A 20,155-nucleotide genomic window follows, 5' to 3' on the forward strand; every position below is an offset into this window, starting at 1 on the left:
GCTCTCATGCTCACCAGTGCGGGTAGTGGCCCAGCAGAGGGAGTCTTCGCAGCCCCTTCTCCAGGGCCATCCCCACCACCCCTCATGTTTGGGTGCTGCAGCCCAGTTTGGCATAGTCCCCTCACCTTGGCATTTGCCAGTGGGTGCTGTAGCCTGGCCAGGCCAGGCCCACCCCCAATTCCAATTTACACTGGTGGGGGCTGCAGCCTAGCTCAGCCCTGCCAGCCCCCAATCCCGGCCCTCATGTGGACCGGCTGGTATTGCGACCCTGACCCAGCCCAACCCACACTTCATTCTGGCCCTCAGATTCGCCAGTTGATGATAGGACAGACCCAGTCTGACCTGCCCCTGACCTGCACCAAATGTACGCTGGTGGGTACCGTATGTTGTCCTAGTTTGGGTCGCTCCCCTTCTTGGTTCTTGCACTCACCTGCATGGACTGTGTCCCGACAGAGGAGTTTCCCAAGCTCCTCCATCAGAACCTCTCTCCCAATGGCAGATTTTGCGCACACAGGTGGGTTCCTGGGCCAGCCCTACTTAGTGGTGGGCCTTCATTCTAAGGTAGACCTTTCCTTGTCTGTATCTCCTTGAGGAGTGTTTTTGGCCAGGTGAGGAGTGCTGTGAAGTGACTAGGCATGTTGGAACAAGTACAATACTCCTACAGATATTTTTGAGTGGTAGTTGGTTATAGGAAACATAGATTGTGGATTTCTAGCTTAAACTGCTTCAAGAGTTTAGGCTTGCAGTGAAACTGAGAACAAAGATAATATATGACATTAAATAATAATAAATAGTAATGCATTGATACAGATAATTGTAGTTAACATTGTCTGGTTTTGGGGAGGAGGTTTTGTTGCTATAGATATTTTGTTGTTGTTTAATATTTATTTTTATTTGAAAGGCAGAGTTAGAGAAGGAGAGCCAAAGAATATTCCATCCTCTAATCTAGTCTCCAAAGGGCTGCAATGGTGAGAGCTGGGGTCTAAAGCCGGGAGCCAGGAGCTTCCTCTGGGTATTGTCCTGAGCTCAGAGGCTGGAGGGAGAGTGGAAAGTGCTACAGGCAGGGGCTTAACTTTGCCATGCTTGGTGTGGACCCTTCTCATAGTGTCTTAAATTGATTTTCTGTCCAGAATTTCTTGACCACCTTATTAGTTACGTAGCAGAAGTCCCTGCAAAGGTTAATGATGCTGATTTGCAGCCCTGTGTCTTTGCAGTATCATATAGCAAAAACACCTGTAGCGTCAGAGTTGAAATATTCAATGTTGTTGGGAGCTTTTGTTAATACTTCAGGGTTTAAAAAGGGAAAATCCTTTCTACCTCAGTGAAGAACTCCATTACACAACACTGAGATAATCGACTGTGTGTTGGTGAAGAGTTTAACCACCTTCCTACAGTTGAGGATGCTTTTTTGGGCAGAAGGATTGCAAGATATACAATCAGTGAATATTTTAAAACCTTATGTATTTTTTACTATGCTTTTAATCTTGGGACGCAGAAAAGAAAACATGTTTAGCAGATCCAGGTTCTCCTCTAAAGAAGCTTCCTGATAACAAATAATAGTTGCTGGTTGTATTTTCCATTACAGCTCTGGGAGGAAGAAAATAGTTCTGTCTGCCTTTTTTGACCCTGGTTTCTCATTTCACCATCAGTGTTTTAAATCATTCATGTAGGACCCTTTTAGTTTCTATAGACTGTTCTCATGTAACTTTTATTTTTCCGGAAAGGAGAATCAAAAGGTATATAGTGAGGGGCTTTTATTCTTTTTTTTTTCTTGTAACAAGTGTTAACCACAGAATTTACTTAGGGGGTGTGTGTATATTTAAAACGTTAGGTGTGCTTTGGAGAGAGCTTGTTACAGCAAAACAGTTGAGACATGGAGTCCTACGATAAAACGGTTTGTGGAGTCATTGCATGTGATGACAAGAGAGAGGCTTGGGCCTGCTGACAGCTCAGCACAGCGTCTTCCAGTGCAAAATGTTCGTTGGACTGTAGCTCAGAGCACCTTCAGTATCTAACAGTGAATAAGGCCTGAGTCTGTGACATGGAGAAGAGCCGAGAGGGCAAGGTGGGCTAAGCAGAGAGGAGTTTAGGGGTAGGAAGTAATACATAAGAAGTCATTGTTGTTTCTGAATTGTTTGGGGTTGTGAGCAGGATGTACTGGCATTTATGTTAAAGATTGTTTTTAAAGATTTGTTTACTTTTTGAAAAGCAGAGCCATAGAAAGAGAGCTTCCAACTGCTGGTTCATTCCCCATAGGCTGCAACAGCTGGAATTGGGCCCATCTGAAGCCAGGAGCCAGGTGCTTCTTCTGGTTTCCAGTGTGGCTACTGGGCTGCACTGCATTCTCAGGCACACTGGCAGGGGGCTGCATCAGAAGTGGCGCAGCTGGTGTGGGGAGTGGGGCTGCTGGCCTTGTGGGATGCATGTGCCACAGACTGGCTTTAAATTAAGAGTCTAATAAATATTCAGAAATGCAAAGATCTTTGGTTCTTAGCATTCCCCCTTCCCTTTTTCTACCACTGTAACTAAATTTAACATATCTTACTGTGTTTATCATACCAACACGTAAAACATTTTTGGGCATCTATTTGGAAATTCTGGTTTTTGAGAATTCACATTTTGTGTTTGCATATTTTATGTTGCTTATGAAATTATGTTGTAGAAATTCCCTTATCTGTATAATCCACTTACATACACCTCATTAGAAAATATGGAGCTGGGTTTGTCTGTGGATATGAAGTCTGTAGTAGCAATGCATGCTCGGTTATTGTAAACTGAAAGGAAAATACGGAGGAGGAAATCAGATTATGAGGCAAAGTAACCAAGAAAAAAAATGCCCCCTCTGAAGCATTTGTTCTCCACTCCCTGCCCTTGGCAGCCTCCTTCCGCCCTCTGGTGGTTGAACTTGCAGGTCTCTTCTTGAGGAGAGGTGGGAGTAGGGAGGCATGAGCAGAACATGCCCGTTCTGTTGGTGGGATATGTGAAGAATGGCTGTGTCACTCCCTCGCTTGCAGAGCCCTTTAATGGAGTGAGCCACCAGCTCTGTGGGAGTTAACCTTCTCGGCCTACCAGTTTGGGATTGAAGTGCTATGCTGCCGGTGCTGTGGAGCCTGTGAAGTTTGGAATGCTTGCCTGTGTATCCCTGCAGGCCGGTCTAAGTGGGTCATCTAATGTACTAGGATGCATGCGTGCCTGTGGCAGTCGGCTCCCTCTCGTGTTTGTTATGTAATGCGTGTTGGCTCTGTTGGAAGCCTTTAATATGAGGATTTATGTCCTTTTATGTTAAAATCGGAATTTAATGCACTCTCTTAAAGACCTGATATCAGTTAAACATAAAATTTGGTTTTGGTATCAGTTTCATATATTCTAAAAATGTATCAGTTAAAGGTGGTATTTTTAGGTGAGCATAAATGATGATTACTCTGTGTACAGTTGTTTTCATAACCATAAAATCAATCCTCAGATTCATGACATCGACAAAAAACCCTATTTTCACCATCTCTTCCACTCTTTCCAAGTGGTTTCTTGCAAATAATATAGGTTATATGAGGAAAAGATTTTTTTTTTACTAAACTGAAAGCAAATACTAATTAAAATGATAAAATGTGTAATTTTTGACATAATGCAACTGAATACTGAACATTTTAAAAACGTATTGTGTTTGAACCTAGCTATTCGTTATCACATAGTTTCCTGTTTTAAGATTCAATGTTTGCTCATATGTAATTGTATAACAAATAATAGGTCATTTCCTTGTAATGTTGTTTAACTTGATTCATTTTAATTAGCAGTTCTGAGAGTACAGTGAAAGGTGTAATGGTGAAAGGGGAATAGACTTTTACTCGCATTGTTGAAGCTGCTTAGAAGCCTTTGCACTGTTCCTGCCCTTTGTGTGGTTAGGCAAAGAGCCTTGGGTACCCACGGTTATTTTCGCCCCCTCCATGCGCTTCTTGGAATCCCTCCAGGTCAATGCATATGTATGTGTTTGTGTGTATACTTTTACAAGATTTGTTTATTTTTATTGAAAAGGCCAGATTTATAGAGAGGAGAGATAAAGAACTTCCATCCGCTGATTTCACTCCCTCAATGGCCACAATGAAGCCAGGAGCTGGTAGCATCTTCCAGGTCTACTAGTGGGGTGCAGGGGCCCAAAGCTTTGTATATATAATTTGTTTTTAATGTTTACATAATAAAGCTGGTATTGTTCTAGGCTGTCTTCTTTCTTAACTCTGGGTCATAACCATCTGTGTGTCTTTATCTTTAAAACAAAGGATTTGATTTGTCTTGGCTGATTAAACCATTTCCCTGTTCTCTTTCTCTTCCTGTTTTTTCTTGAACTTCTCCAGTTATGCTTTGGTATTTAACACAGCTTTTCTTCCCATGGTGAAATTGGATGTTTGATTCTCTTTTTTTTGGAGGGGGTAGTGGAGAAAGGGGTGCAGTTTTTAATTGTAGACAGTATGTGTTCATCATAACCATCCTTAAGCGGTGTAACATCAGTAAGAGGGCAGGGACAAAACCCATCTGAAGCCCAGAATTGTAATTTTGTGTAGGTTATCCACAGAAAGTCACCGGAGAAGTGTGATGGGTAACTTCTTTCTAGTCTCATGATAAAAGTAGAAATCTCTAAGGGTGGAATGGCAGGTTTTTCCTTGCCACAAGCACCCTCTGGGTAGAAGCACACAATGTGTACACTCTTTGTGGGACTCCTCCCCTTTGCTCCTGCCAGCAAGTGTTGACCCTGTCTTATCCCGTCACAGGAAGTGGGGAGGTATGTCTGCAGAATCTTCATTTTACAGAACTAATCATATAATTGTGATATGATTGGGGCATGTACTATGTTTGGAAAACACTGCTGTATATCTGTGTTTGAAGTAGTATGAGCTTAGTCAAGCAATAGATATCAGAGAAGGAGTAGCATTTACAACTCATCCTGGTGTGAATAAGAAGTTGTTAATGAAGATGATTTCTGGAAAGAGCATGATTTATTTAGTAAACAGTTGAGGCAGTTCATCTGAGAAGGAAGAAGATTAACTTCGTCACACAGTATAGAAAGGTAAACTTTACTTAATAGAATCTATATGGGAAAGTTATCCAACTACTGAAAAAAATCTGAGACCAAAATTTTTACCTTGTAATGGATGAAAGGCTTTAAAAAGGATTGAAAACTCAGAAGCTATGAAGGAAAGACTGATGTATTTAACTATTCAAGCTTGTTTTTGATACTCATTCTACCATGCGGCAACATTAAGATGTACCCTGGGCTAATTTCTCATTCTTTTCATTTCCTGTAGCCGTTTTAGCAAATAGGGTTCAGTTGGTCCAAGATTAGTTATCCGATTTAAAATTCTGAAGGGAGGGGCCCGTGCCGTGGCATAGTAGGTCAGTAAGCCTCCGCCTGCAGGGCTGGCATCCCATGTGAGCACTGGTTCATGCCCCAGCTACTCCCTGCCAGTCTGGCTCCCTGAGAAAGCACAGGCAATGGCTCAAGTTCTTGGGTCCCTGCCCTCCTGTGGGAGAGCTGGAAGAAGCATCTGGAAGCTGGCTGGTTGCCAGCTTCATGGCGGCTCATCTCCAGCTGTTGTGGTCACGTTGGGAGTAAACCAAAGGATGGGGAGGACCTACCTCCCTTCCTCTCTTTTTCTTGGTAACTCTGCCATTCAAAATAAAACCAAATAGATCTTAAAACAAAACAAAACAAAACACTAGTGTGTGTGGGAAACCCTAAAAATGTAAAACATTAAAAAGAAAATTTGACATGAAAAATATATCCTTATAAAATAGGAATATATTGTGGGCAGGTGCGCCTGGTGTTCTCTGAGAGCTGGCCGCCTGCCCTGTAACTGCGAGGCCTTGAGTAGAGTGACACAGCTCCCCTGTCGGAACCTGCTCACATTCATTTTCCATGTGGCCTCGCTCTTTCTGAAATTCTATGATTCCATATATACAGAAATAAACATTTCTCTATTAAACTTTCTCATATTTTATGCATGTGTCTATTTTTTGGGTACACATAAATCCGTTCTATATGTATTCATATTCAGCTAACAGATTTGGCAGAAATAGCCCTGGTGGCTGAACCACAGCATGGTTTGGGACTGTCCTATTCTGCCAGGCACATGATTATGTTTGAACCAGTCAGTAGTTTCGTTGGCTTTTTCAACCAAGTGTGGTTTTAATGTACAAAAATCTCGTAAAGTTTTGTCATGTAAAATGCCAGTGCAGACTAACAACACATTTTTAAATTGAAATTTTTATCCTTGGCGTAACTACCCAACCCCACCTCAGCCCTGCTGGTTTTAAGTTGGAAATTGTGGCTTTGGGGGTTTCAGTGTCATGAATTTTTTGGGATTTTAGGGATTTTCTTTAGGCTTTAGGGATTTTGATCTTTTGTGATTTCAGCATCTGGAATTACGGATTTGATATTGTCTTTTCGGTTATAACCACAGTGTTACAGAGCTACCAGCCTCATCTAAATTGTTGCCACTGAAGCCTTGTAAGTTTTCACGATGCCATTGGGTCCGAACTGTGTGCGCGAATCATCGAAGTCCTCATTCCCAAGGTCTGCTGAGGTGCCGCTTGTTCTCGGCCTCTGCGGCATCTCCGAGGCTCTGTGCTGCATCTGGGCCGGCAAAAGTGGTTTTTCTTTCTTTCCTTTTCCTTTTCCTTCTATCCCCCCGTATTTCTCCCTGTTTACCTCCCTCCCTCCCTCTCATTTTAGAATATTATTTATTGAGGCCTAGTGGGTTAAGCTGCCATCTGTTAATGTGACTGGAAAAACAGCAGACCCAGAGAAAGCTCTGGGCACCCTGGCCTTTTTTGGGAAGTGAACCAGTGGAAGATCTCTCTCTATACCTTTCAGATTGTGTGTGTGTGTGTGTGTGTGTGTGTGTGTGTAATTATTTGCTTGAAAAGCAGTGAGGGGTGGGGAAGAGAAAGAGAGAGGTTCATTCCCCAAATAGCCATAATAGCTGCCCTGGGCCAGGCCAAAGCCAGGACATTGGAACTCCACCTGGGTGTTCTGTGTAGGTGGTAACAACCTAAGTATTTGGACCATCTTCTGCTGCCTTCACAGGCGAATTAGCAGGGAGCTGGATTGGAAGTGGAAGTGGAGAAGCCAGGATTTCAACCTGCATTCCAGTATGGTATCCTGACCTTGAAAGGTGTGGCTTAACCCACTGTGCCACAGTGCTGCCCTGATTTTGGGAGGTTAGTCTCTGCTCTGTGAACAGTTGGCTAGGCCATGGCTGTGCTAGCAGTCTTTATTTGGAGCTTTTCTGACTGTAAAACCTCTGTTTTTTTTCTACAAGTGAACAGATGCAATAATTTGTGCTGCGTGTTCATGGCCGGCTGTGCCTGAGGGTGAGCTTGCACCCTATGAATAGTGACTGGTGAAAGACATTGCAGTTCTCTAGGCTTTATGCCTGGAATAGAATGCATGTGGAGATGGAGGGGACCAGGTAAAAAATGCTGGCTCCCTGCCCCCTCTGAGGACAGATTGGAGTCCTGGGTAGGGTGCTGGTTAGTTTGCTTCCGTTTGTTTCTTAGATGGGTAGTACCCACCTGCTACACAGCAGCCATTTCCTCTGCCTGGAGTGTTCCTCCTCTGGGTGGGAACCTAGCTGTATTTCTTCCTTTACAGGTCTCTCTGGGCATTTCCCACCAGAGACCTTTTTCATGGCTACTCAGCTGATAGATCCTCTCCAAGCTGGATTTCTCTTTGCCTGCAGCATTTGTCAGTACTTGGCATGCATGTGTACCTACATGTGTGTTTGCCTGTTTGCCTGTCCCAGAAGGTGTAGAGGTGCCAGGAGAGCAGGGACTCGGCCTGTTTGATTCACTATTGTGTTCTCAGGATTTTTGACAGTGTCTAATACAGCACATTGTCAGTAAGTCTTCTGAATGAATGCAAAGCATTGAGTGTAGGCAAGTTTACTGCTTTCTTCTTTGGTTTCACTTACCTCAATTGAGAAATGTCTAGAAATGCAAATGTGAGTGTCCCTACTTCAGCTGTGTGCTGCAGCCTAAAGTGAGCGTGAGACTCGCTGGGAAAGAAGGCACAGTGAAGGTGAGAGGAGGATGTGGCATCTCATGCTATGACATGTTAAAAAAAGAAAAAACAAGGTGGCTAAGTTTTTGGCTTACATTCTTGTTTTTTTTTCTTTTGGTTTGACCCCTCTTAGAACTGGGAAATGTTTGCGAAAGCCTGGGATTAGATTGGAAAGACCATCTATTTAGCGTGCCATGGAGAATTGTTAATTGGGCAGAAATCAGTCTCCTGAAATTATCAGAATGTTGCGGGGTTCAGTGTACTAATTCCTTCCCAGCTTTTATTTTTAAACAAACACACCAACCAAAGGACACCTTGTTTGCTTACCACCATCGCCAATCACCTTCCCCTTCACCGATTTCCCCTATATCATTAAAATAGTATACTCCTTCAAAAACAGTCAGAAGTCCATCATTCTCCTATGGAAGTGTATCCTGACATTGTAGGTATAGATAAGTCCAGCGTCCTATTGTCAAGATATATTTCACAGTTTCATTGGGGGTCCATCTTTTATTTGGGAGTATCTTCCCTTCTTGGTATGATAGTCCCCCTTATATAGTTCCTCTAGATGAATGTATGTACATGCATGTTTACCTACATATCTGTTGTGTATTGCATGAAGGTTGCCTAATATCAGAGAGAACACATATTTGTCCTTTTGGGATTGGCTTATTTCACCGAACATAATGTTTTCTAGTGGGGACCATTTTGTTGCAAATGGTGGAATTTCATTCTCTTGAGTGGCTGAATAATATTCCATAGAGTAGATGTACCACCGTTTCTTTATCCAGTCCTCTTTTGAGGGGCATCTGGTTTGTTTTCATGCCTTCAGTGTTGTAGATTGTGCTGCTGTAAATAAGCTAAAATAATTTTGACTTAATGTCTTTTTATTCCTTCTAGATTCTTACTGGAATCTGTAATTCTACTTTGGAACACATGAATAACCTTGTATCTTCAAAACCGTCTACCATGAAACTGAAACAGACCATCAACCCCATCCTTTTATATTTCATACATTTTATAATATCACTCTATACAGTTTTAACATACATTCCATTTTATTTTTTATCTGAGTCAAGACATGAAAAATCAAATAAAATTAAAGCAAAACCTGTAAATTCAAGTCCCGATTCTGCGTACAGATCTGTTAATAGTTTGGATGGCCTGGCTTCAGTGTTGTACCCTGGCTGCGATACACTAGATAAAGTTTTTATGTATTCCAAGAACAAATTTAAAGACAAAAGACTTTTGGGAACACGTGAAGTTTTAAATGAGGAAGATGAAGTGCAACCAAATGGGAAAGTTTTTAAAAAGGTAAGCTGTTTCATTGCCTTTCAGTTCCTTGTATAAATTGTCCTCTTAGAAACGGGCCAGGGCCAGGCACAGCCTGCTTTAAGGGAGTATGCTGATGTCAGAAAAACTGTATAGGAAGGCAGTCTCATCTCAGCACTGATTTGATTTGCATTTTAGAAAGATACCAAATATATGCAATCCTGGTGTCTGCTATGACTTGAAATAGAATGTGAAGGATAGTTTCGGGGATTAAACCATTGTTCCTGTTGTCGCAGCATCTGAGTTCTTAAATGGCTTTTCTTGGGGTTTGTGGTGTGTACTTAATGTCTTGATAATTGTGACAATTGTATGGTTTTAAAATTTTCTTGTCACAGTCACAGAAGAGCTGGCCATTGTGGTTTGACATAGAGGGTGGTGTGTTCTTCGAAGCACAGTGGGTAGGAGCCTGGCCTCCAGACATGGACTATAGGCTTCAGTTGTAGCTTGTCTGTGTTGTAACTTTATGACTTTGGAGAAATTACTTAGCCATCTTGTCTCATTTTCTTTATTTCAAACATGGGGATGATCATTGTTTATTCCTTAGTATTGATCATGAGTCCAGCTATTTCATGAGTCTGCATTGGTCAGCTTAGCTCTTTGAGTTACCATTATCCCAGGTTTACAGATGACATTGTGCACAGATGGGTTGAGGTGCCTTGGCTAAGGCTACAGTTCAGCTGGAAGTCAGGTCCCAGGCCTTCTGACTCTAGAACTCCCACTCCTTAGCCATTTGGAGAGGATTGAGAAGGACACAACAAGCACAGTTTGCTGTCGCACCCATCATGCTCTGTGCTGCCCGCCTTGGAAGAAGAGGGAGGTTTCATTACTGGCCAGTAGAGGGGAGGGAATTGACTTGAATCTGCCTTCCCGACTGGGGTTTGAAGGAAGCTTTGTTACGTAGGTAGGAACACGTGTTTAGAAACACTGGAGAAGTAAGTTCTGATTGAAGGGGCTCAAAATCAATCTGGCCAGCTCAGAGTCATAGCTGTTCAGGTAACTGTTCTTGAGAAAGCAGGCGCTTTAAGCAGACGATCCCAGACCACGTATAGCTGAGTGAGCGCGGTTCTTTCCTGCCTGCTTTGGTGTCTTTGTATTTGGTGATTACTCAACAAAATAAAACGTTAAATTTGTACAGAGAAGTTAGGGGCTGCTGCTGTGGCACAGGGGATTAAGCCACCAGTGGCAGGCAGCACTGGCATCCCGTTTGAGAGTTCCAGTCCGAGCTGGTCCACTTCTGATCCTACTCCCTGCTAAATTGCTTCAAAGAGCCCTGGCCCACTTCCAGTCCTGCTCCCTGCTAAAGTGCTTGAAAGAGCCTTGGAGGATGGCTCAAGTACTTGGGCTCCCGAAGCCACGTGGGAGACCAGAATATAACACCCAACCCTGGGCCTTATGGCCTTTTGGGGAGTGAACTAGAGGTGGGAGACAATCTTTCCCTCTTCCCACCTCTGCCTCTTCCTCTCTTTAACTCTGCCTTTCAAATAAATAATAATCTTTAAAAAACCTGAAAAGTTAGTCAGTGAGACATAGTGTTAGTCCACCACTTTTTCTGCTAATAGGACATTACTATAGGATTTTTGAATTTCCATAGGTTAAAAGATCTGCTTAATGATAGTATTTGTTAATAGTTAAATGTCAGTTGGATTCATCAAACCTTATGAATATAGCTTTAAAAGAATGACAGAGAAACACATTTTTGTTGTATGACATTAGATTTGTTGGAAAGCTAGAAATAACTTTAGAGTTTGATTTTAGTCAATCAAGCGTTTTCTGAAGAAAATGTGCAGTGCTGCTGGTTAGTTAAGACGTTAATCTCTGTAGTTCCTGCCGCATAGCTGTGGCAGTGTCAGTGGGGTGCCACTTGGAGAGGGACTCTCTTTAGAGCCTGCCAAGCAGGGCAGCTTCGGGGAGAGGTCAAAAGATGTTTTTCATGAAGTGCATTGTTTGCTGTGTCTTTGTGCACGGAGGTGATAATAATATAGGTGGACTATTGACTGATGATCGGTAGCTGAAGTTTATTAACGTAACCAGACTTTAAAGACCGGAGGTCACGTAGGCATGGGGGGAGGAGGGTTTGAGGAATTTACATATCAGCTGCCAGAGGGAGTTGACTTGAGACAATGGGAGTTCCTACACACCTGCCTGGAAATGCCTCACTGTTTTGTAAACTTGGCCTGAGGATTAGGGGGCTCCTGCCTGTGCATTTCCATATCAAGTGTCCCCGGAGCCGTTTGCAGCTGGCAAGACTTCCCATTGTTCTGTCTTAATGAATTATCTTCCTACAGATCCAGTCATGTCCTCCTACAGTGCATCTTCAATAAATAGTTTTCATATTTGCAAGTAATATTCAATGGAAAAGCTAAGCCAGTGGTTTAGCAGTACCTTAAAGCTTCTTTCTTGTTTCATGAGATAGACTATTTACAATAGGATTAAAGTAAAATGTGGATCTTACCTCAAAATAACTTTGAAGCATTGTTCCATCTTAGCTTAACCTTTCCCTCTGCACTTGAACATGACGATAAACACATTACTGTAAGGAAGCCTGAGAGGCTGACAGCTCCCACATCCCTGAACACCCGACAACAATCCTGAGGATGGCATGAGGAAGGCAGCTACCGCTACTAGTGTCTACTGCATATTAAGTCACTGCCAGAATTAACACATTAAATTCTTAGTCATTACATGAGCTAGTTCCCATAATTACCTTCATTTTGCACATGTAATTCTGAGGCACACGGTTCTAGAATAAGATTAATTTTGGAACAAACGCTACGAAATCCACACATAAAAGAAGTTTTCAAAAAGTTTATGTAAAATGTTTATAATGAAAGCATGCATTTCAAAAATTTTTTTTGCACAAAAATAAACTTAACTGAACTCTATTTTTCCACAAACGTCTCGAAGTATCCTCAAAACTAACTCACAGCTAAGTCATGGGACCAGGATACAAGTCCAGGCAAAGCCATCCCAGAGTGGTCTTACCACTAATCTAGCAAGGAGTCAGTTTCCTACAAAGCCTGAGAGACAGGTGGCGTGAGATAAAGCTGATAAAGATAGCTCTACTGCAGCGGTGGGGGACTGGCTGCAGGTAGGGAAGGTTTCATTAGCAACTAGTGTGGAAGCAGGCATACCTATTAAAACAATGGGGCAAGGATTGTTGTTATGTAAGACGTGAGACTGGAGCAATTTTGTGTGTAGTAGTGTGTTAAACAAATAGAATGGCAGGGAGCAAAAATGAAAGAAGTTACACTGATAACAAAACTATATACACTGGCCAAGAAATCCGCCATTACTTCTTATACTAATTATGAGGCAAATGTCCTAAAAAAAACTCAGAAAATGCCAGTCATACATATATGCAGCACTAAGAAATATGAAGTAACATAAAAGTAGGCATTAAGAAACAGGAAAAGAAAATTAAGTCAACTTATATGAACAGAAATGAGTGTATCTTTTTGGATTAATTTGGAAAGAACATAGCAAAATCTTCTCTAAGTGCTCAAATGAGGGTGTGTATGTGGAAGGAATAAAGAAGCAATTTAAAAATGCAATAGCTGCAATAAAGAGATAAGCAGATTGGTGATGAGGGAAAGCCTTCCTAAGCAGTCAGGGTTAGGCTGCAGCCTGAGCTATCACTGCCCTGTTAGGGAGGCCCAGTTAGGGAGGTTCCTGGTGTGCACTGGGCCTGACGAGAGAGTGCCTCCCTGGATGTGTGGCCTGGTGCCCGTCTTGTCCTTGCTGCACTGTTTGGAGGATAGAAGGAAAAGTTCTGTTTGGGGTGAATCGGGGAAAGAAGGCATGAGGGGCATGGAGAGGCTTATGCTTTGTAAAGTTCTAGGGTCTGTTAGGCCAGGGGAGGCCTTTTGGGCAACCTTTTCCTGAAAAAGGAAATCATGCAGAGTGCTTATGCAAGTGCGTGACCCAATTTGTGTGAGTTTTGAGAAAATAGAAGTGAGAAACAGTTTATCTAGTTGGTACGAGTTCAGGAGAGAAATGGACTAGGGTGGTGGGAGCAGAGGTGTAGACAAGGCTGAGCTTGCCGAGGTTTTATAGGTAACAGTAGATAAGAACCGTGGATTTGAAGGTAAGTGTAATAGAGAAAAACCCAAGTTTCTGTTCCGAGCAGGTGGGGATGATTTACCCTCTGCGGACAAAAGCAAGGACCAAGACAAAGAAGGAAAACGAGATTGGTTGAATTAGGTGACTTTGCTAGGGAGCTTGCTTTCTTTTAGACATCTAAGTTGAACAGATTAAAAAAGTGTCAAGCAGATCTCCAAATATGGGTGATCAGATCAGACATAGAAATTTGGAGCGTTTTTTAAGCCTTTGTTGGAGACACTTAGCCATGTGGACTAGATGTGCATACAGACAGAGGTAAGTTATTGAATTTGATGGGAGGTGTTTGTTTAATTTTTGATTGCTCAGTGAAGTAGGAGACATATTGTCATCTAGAGGAGAAGGGAGTATCGATAGTTTCAAAGCTATTTCAGAGTGTGAGAAAATAAGATTACAGGCTAGGGAGGTCTGTGGTCCTGGAGTTTTCATATGATTATGAATTTTCTTGTAGCTATGTTCAACAGTAGAGGCCGGAAATAAATACAAATGGGTTTAATTTGGGATTGAGCTAACCATAGGGCAAAGTAAGAACTAAAACTCTTTTTTCCAGCAAAAATCCCATAAAATTATGGGCATGATAGAGTCCTTTAAATGTAGTTTTTATAAGAAAAAAAGATAATAATTACTTTATCCAGTGGTTTAATGAATTAAAGAGATTCAGCATTTTTATGTATGAGGAAACATTGTACTCAATATACTCATGAGTTAGTTTCTTACCACATGATGACATCACAGCATGAGTTTTCATGTTTGTATCATAAATTAGATGCCTTTTAGAACAGTTACATTGTTTTTAAGGTTTACTTATTTTTCTTGGAAAGGCAAATTTACAGAGAGAAGGAGAGACAAAGATCTTGCATCTGCTAGTTCACTCCGTAAATGGCTACAGAGGCCAGAGCTGAGCCCATCTGTAGCCAGGAGACCGGAACTTCTTTTGGATATCTCACATGGGTCCAGGGTCCAAAGGATTTGGGTCATTTTCCACTGCTCTTTCAGGCTATAAGCAGGAAACTGGATGGGAAGTGGAGTAGATGGGACATGACCCCGTGCTCATATGGGATCCAGCCATGGAGCCATCATACTGGGCCCATTACATTTGTTTCTTTTCTTTTTTAGATGTTATATTGGGGCCAGCAAGATGGCTTATCAGGCTAATCCCCATCTGTAGTGCTTGCATGCCAGTCTCCTCCCTGTTCCACTTCTGATCCAGCTCCCTCCCTAGGGCCTGGGAAAACAGCAAAATGTGGCCCAGTTCTTTGGGCACCTGCAGCTACGTGGGAGACTCAGAAGAAGCTTCTGGCTCCTGGCTTTGGATCAGCTCAGCTCCGGCTGTTGCAGCCACTTGGGAAGTGATCAGTAGATGGGCAGTTTCTCTCTCTCTGTTTCTCCTCTTAATAAATTTGCCTCTCAGATAAAAAAAATCATAAAAATATTTTTTATTAATATAAGGAGAACCAATTTTCATGTATTTCATAGATCTGATGCTAGGATGATAGCCACGCTTCTCTCCTGAGAACACACCTAGTCTTTGAAATGTATAAGGCCCATCACTCAGCCTCTTTGGAACATTAGCATTTTTAGTTGCTGCACGTTGCTAGCCAGATTCTCCTCTGTCTCTCCTCCCCACCTCTTCCTCTTTTGAACCCACAGGAGCTCCCTGGGGTGCTGAGCTTTTCAGGAGGGTAAGGGGGGTGTTTAGGACCAGAGTTAAATGACTGTCTTAAGTGCAGATGGCTTGACCATCAAAATAAAAATTTGCATTTTAAATCATATCAGCGAATGAAACACTGCAGGGCAATATTTATCCTTTTTAAAGTTAAAAAAATTTCTAACCTCTTATTTCTAGAAATTTCTTTAATGCTGTTTGCATTTTTAAAAATGAATGTGCTCTGGTGGTTTTAAAGTGTTTCAGACATGCATTTGTGAAATGACCGTATTTTGGAACCTTGGCGTGTTAACAGAAAAGAACTTTTTCTTTTTATCTAATCTGTATGTAATCAGGATGTGTACAGTCACAGGTTAAAAAAAATCTGTTGATCAGCTTAAAAGGAAGGTTATTAATGTGAACTTGGTGCTGCCTGTACCCGGGTGTGCCAGTGATCATGGAGTACTTGGAAAGGGCGGCCTGGAATAGTACCAGTAGTTCCTAGTTGGTTTCATAAATAGAAACTTGCTTGCTTTGCTATCTAGATTGAACAATCATAAGTATTTCTATTAGCCTGGGTTTGGCCTCTTTCTGTTTTGAGTCATACAGTGCCATCATATGTTGAAATCCAGGTGTTTTTTGTTTTTTAAAGATTTATTTATTTTTATTGGAAATTCAGATGTACAGAAGGAGGAGAGACAGAGAGGAAGATCTCCCATCCGATGATTCTTTCCCCAAGTGAGCGCAACGGCCGGTACTGCGCAGATCCGAAGCCGGGAACCTGGAACCTCTTCCGGGTCTCCTGTGTGGGTGCAGGGTCCCAAAGCTTTGGGCCGTCCTCCACTGCTTTCCCAGGCCACAAGCAGGGAGGTGGATGGGAAGTGGAGCAGCCAGGATTAGAACTGGCGCCCATATGGGATCCTGGTGCGTTCAAGGTGAGGACTTTAGCCGCTAGGCCACGCCGCCGGGCCCTGGACGTGTTCCTTAGCTGCTCTGAGCTCAGAAATCCAGGTTTTTAAGGTAGTACTTAATACCTTTTAAATTAACATCTGAATCACTTAGGTAATGAGATCTGTAACTGGATTGTTAGTAAATGACCATCTGACCAGTAAGGTAACCTTTAAGATCCCATCATACTGAATATTTTTGAAAGAATAATTTTTTTAAGACTTATCATTTATTTTTATTGGAAAGTCAGATACACAGAGATCTTCTGTCCAATGATTTACTCCCCAAGTGGCCACAACGGCCGGAGCTGTGCCCATTTGAAGCCAGGAGCCTGGAACCTGCTGTAGGTCTCCACCTGGGTGCAGGGACCCAAGGCTTTAGGCTGTCCTCAACTGCTTTCCCAGGCAACAAGCAGGGAACTGGATGGGAAGCCAACCCATAGGGCATCCCCACGCGTGCAAGATGAGGACTTTAGCTGCTGAGCTATCACGCCGGGCCCAAAAACTAAAATGAATTAAAGTTACAGGAAAAGATTTAGAAAAAGAATTGAGGAGTCATAAGATAATATAAAACAACTAATTTAAAAAACAGATCTTCACTTGAAACTCAAGTTAGAAAAAAGTTTATGCAAACATACTGGCATAACTTTCAGGTTAATTATAGAATTTGGAACATATTTATTTCTTTTGTAAGGTAATATTTTTTGCCCTATTCAAAGCTAGTTATATTTTTTTGTGTATTTTTCATCAGGTTATTCTTGGACACTACAGTTGGCTCTCCTATGAAGATGTCTTCGTCCGAGCCCTTCACTTTGGAAGCGGCTTGCAAGTGCTGGGTCAGAAACCCAAGACCAACATCGCCATCTTCTGTGAGACCCGGGCCGAGTGGATGATCGCCGCACAGGCGTGCTTTATGTACAACTTCCAGCGTACGTGGGCTTTCTTACTGTCTGAAACAGTGGACTTACATTACTGTAGACAAGAAAATGATGAAAATTCTACTATTTCACTCTCAAGAGGGTGAGAGTTAAAATTCTTAGATTCATTATCTTAGTGCATCCAGACAGTGGAGAACTCCTAACTGTGACTTGGCATTGTTGGTCTGGTTTGAACAAAGACCCAGTTGTGGAACAGATTGTCACAGTCCCTGTAGTGATGAGATCTGTGCACTTTGAGATCTGTACCACGAGGCTGTGCACTTTGGCATCAGGGCTTTGCTGGCATCGCTCGGAGTCCACATTTGAGGTTACTCTTTAGTTAATGTCATGTTTCCCATGGCAGCACTTGACTTCCAAGTTGTTTTCATGCTTGAACCTGTGGAACTTCATGGTGGCAGGTTAAATGATAGTATTTTTATTTATTTTTCTTGGAAAGGCAGCTTTACAGGGAGAAGGAGAGACAAGAGAGAAAGGTCTTCCATTCACTGGTTCACTCCTGAAGTGGCCACAATGGCCAAAGCTGAGCCCATCCAAAGTCAGGAATCTGGAGCTTTTTCCGGGTCCTGAGGCTTTGGGCTGTCCTTGACTGCTTTCCCAGGCCACAAGCAGAGAGCTGGATGGGAAGTGGAGCTGCCGGGATTAGAACCGGCGCCCATATGGATTTGTGGCGCTTGTAAGGTGAAGACTTTAGCCTCTAAGCTACCACGCCAGGCCCAAATGATAGTATTCTAGTATTGTAGTTACTTCAGGGTTAATTGTTGTGGCTCAATCTGTGGTATATTCCTGAATGCTTGGTTCAGAGGTGTTGGTGCCAATGTGTAGGTGTAGTCAGATGGAGATGCTCCAGATGAAATGGGAACGGTACTTTCCCTAGGTTTCCTGCTGACATATTTGAATTCTTTTATTCATTTATGTAATTTTTATGAATTAGACACATACACACATGCTTACAGAGAGAGAAGGAGAAGCACTTGTGGGCTGCTCTGTTGCTTCACTCTCCGCATGCCCACAGCTGCCAGGGCCAGCCTGGGCCACAGCAAGGTGCCGGGAATGGCATCCCAGTGGATGGTGAGGAGCCTGTCGCTTTGTCATCGCTGCTCCTCCAAGTGGGCATTACCCGGAAGCTGGAGTCAGGAGCTGGGATCTTAGAGAAGGGTAACTAGGTCTGTTGATTCACGTGTTAGACTGTGGATCTCATAGTTTCGAATGCTCTGTGGTGATATGTGATACACATCCCCTGTGAGAGGCTTTATTTCTCTCTGGTGCTTCATCAAGCATGTGAATTCTTGATTTGCTCTTCTTTTCCTTGTAGTTGTCACATTATATGCTACTCTGGGAGGTCCAGCCATTGTTCATGGATTAAATGAAACAGAGGTGACCAATATCATCACAAGCAAAGAGCTCCTGCAGACCAAGCTGAAGGTAAAGTGTGAATGACATTTTAAAACCTGCAGTGTGAGGAATCCTGGTATTGATACTTAATTGTGGTCTTTTACATTTTTTACTGTCATTGTAGGCTTTTAGGAATAGCAGACTCTTATTTTTCTTGACAAACTAACAGCTGAATTTCATATATATACAAATTCAGATAATCCAGAGTTATAAGTTATCAATATTCTTATATCTGGGAACGTCTGTGTTCTTACATAGAAGGGGGATCACTGCTTCTTTTGTTAAGCTCATATATTTTCAAACCTATTTTTAATAAACTTGTGCTTTCTAAGGGATATGTTTTAAATCATAATACCTTCATTCATTTATTTATGCTTTCTACAAGTTTCCAACTGAATCCTTGTTCCGCAGCCCACCTCCTCGTCCTCTAGTTTCACCTCTTAAAAATGCGAGGCGGGGACTCGGACTTGTTGGGACTCGGGTCACCTGTGTGTGTGCGCATTTGGCAAGGCAGTGGCTTCACTGATTAGAATTTTACCAAAGAACAGGGAGGGACTCACACTGTAAAGAAGCTCGAGTCAGCACAGTCACTTATCCAGCTGCATTGCAGCTCTCTCTCTTTTGAGAGAAGAAATTTTTTTTTTTTTTAAGATTTATTCATTTTATTACAGCTGGATATACAGAGAGGAGGAGAGACAGAGAGGAAGATCTTCCGTCCGATGATTCACTCCCCAAGTGAGCCGCAACAGGCCCGTGCGCGCCGATCTGAAGCCGGGAACCTGGAACCTCTTCCGGGTCTCCCACGCGGGTGCAGGGTCCCAATGCATTGGGCCGTCCTCAACTGCTTTCCCAGGCCACAAGCAGGGAGCTGGATGGGAAGTGGAGCAGCCGGGATTAGAACCGGCGCCCATATGGGATCCTGGGGCTTTCAAGGCGAGGACTTTAGCCGCTAGGCCACGCCGCCGGGCCCGAGAAGAAATATTTTCAATAGTTTACTCGCTGTGATAAACCTGTTTTCTTGTATCTTGAACCATTTGCTAAACTGAGCGAAAAATAACGAAGAACATGGTGAATGTTGGGGTTTCTCCAGGATATCGTTTCCTTGGTTCCACGCCTGAGGCACATCATCACTGTGGACGGGAAGCCACCCACCTGGTCCGAGTTCCCCAAAGGTGTCATCGTGCACACCATGGCTGCGGTGCAGGCCCTGGGAGCCAAGGCGAGCGTGGGTATGTGTGCCGCCCTCCTTCCAGGGGTGGTGGTCTCCAGGATTACTGAGCTTCAACAGGAGACACACTGCGGTGTTTTCTAACGTGACTTGGAGAAGTGCTTGTCTCTAGGTACCCTTTTATCTAGGCCATAGAGAAAGGTTTATGGAAGTACACATTATTAGGATTATGAAAGTTAGTATTTATTTGAAATTAGTTTAGTAGTCCATTTTCTCTCATATTTTTAGTTTTCTCATTTCCTTTCTCTGATAATTCTTGTTAAAGTTAGTCTTATAAATATGCCATTGAGCTTGTTCATGGGAGTGAATTCTTGCATATGTTACCAATAGAGTGACTAGACCTAGAGTCCTTTTTCTACTCCCTGTTCCAACTCTTTTTGGAGGTGACACCCTCTGGCAGGGCTTGGAGCTAGAAGTTTCTATTCATAAATAAGTATAAGAAAATGTTAGGGCGCACTAATGTTTAGAGATACCAAAAATGTTGCTGGAGTAGTGGGACTTTCTCAG

General features: G+C 42.7%; 1 protein-coding gene across 1 annotated transcript in view; it reads left to right on the forward strand.

Annotated features, from left to right (window-relative positions):
- The window catches only part of ACSL3 (acyl-CoA synthetase long chain family member 3), a 77,602-nt gene that overhangs the window by 29,992 nt on the left and 27,455 nt on the right, over positions 1–20,155 (forward strand). Inside the window, exons 3-6 of the mRNA XM_058665070.1 lie at positions 8,951–9,364; positions 16,842–17,019; positions 18,341–18,450; positions 19,511–19,649. Coding sequence (XP_058521053.1) covers positions 8,987–9,364; positions 16,842–17,019; positions 18,341–18,450; positions 19,511–19,649 — 805 coding nt within the window. The 5' untranslated portion in view covers positions 8,951–8,986. The remainder of the gene's footprint in view (positions 1–8,950; positions 9,365–16,841; positions 17,020–18,340; positions 18,451–19,510; positions 19,650–20,155) is intronic.

The sequence above is a fragment of the Ochotona princeps genome, chromosome 5 (assembly GCF_030435755.1).
Source record: "Ochotona princeps isolate mOchPri1 chromosome 5, mOchPri1.hap1, whole genome shotgun sequence".
Lineage (NCBI taxonomy): Eukaryota > Metazoa > Chordata > Mammalia > Lagomorpha > Ochotonidae > Ochotona > Ochotona princeps.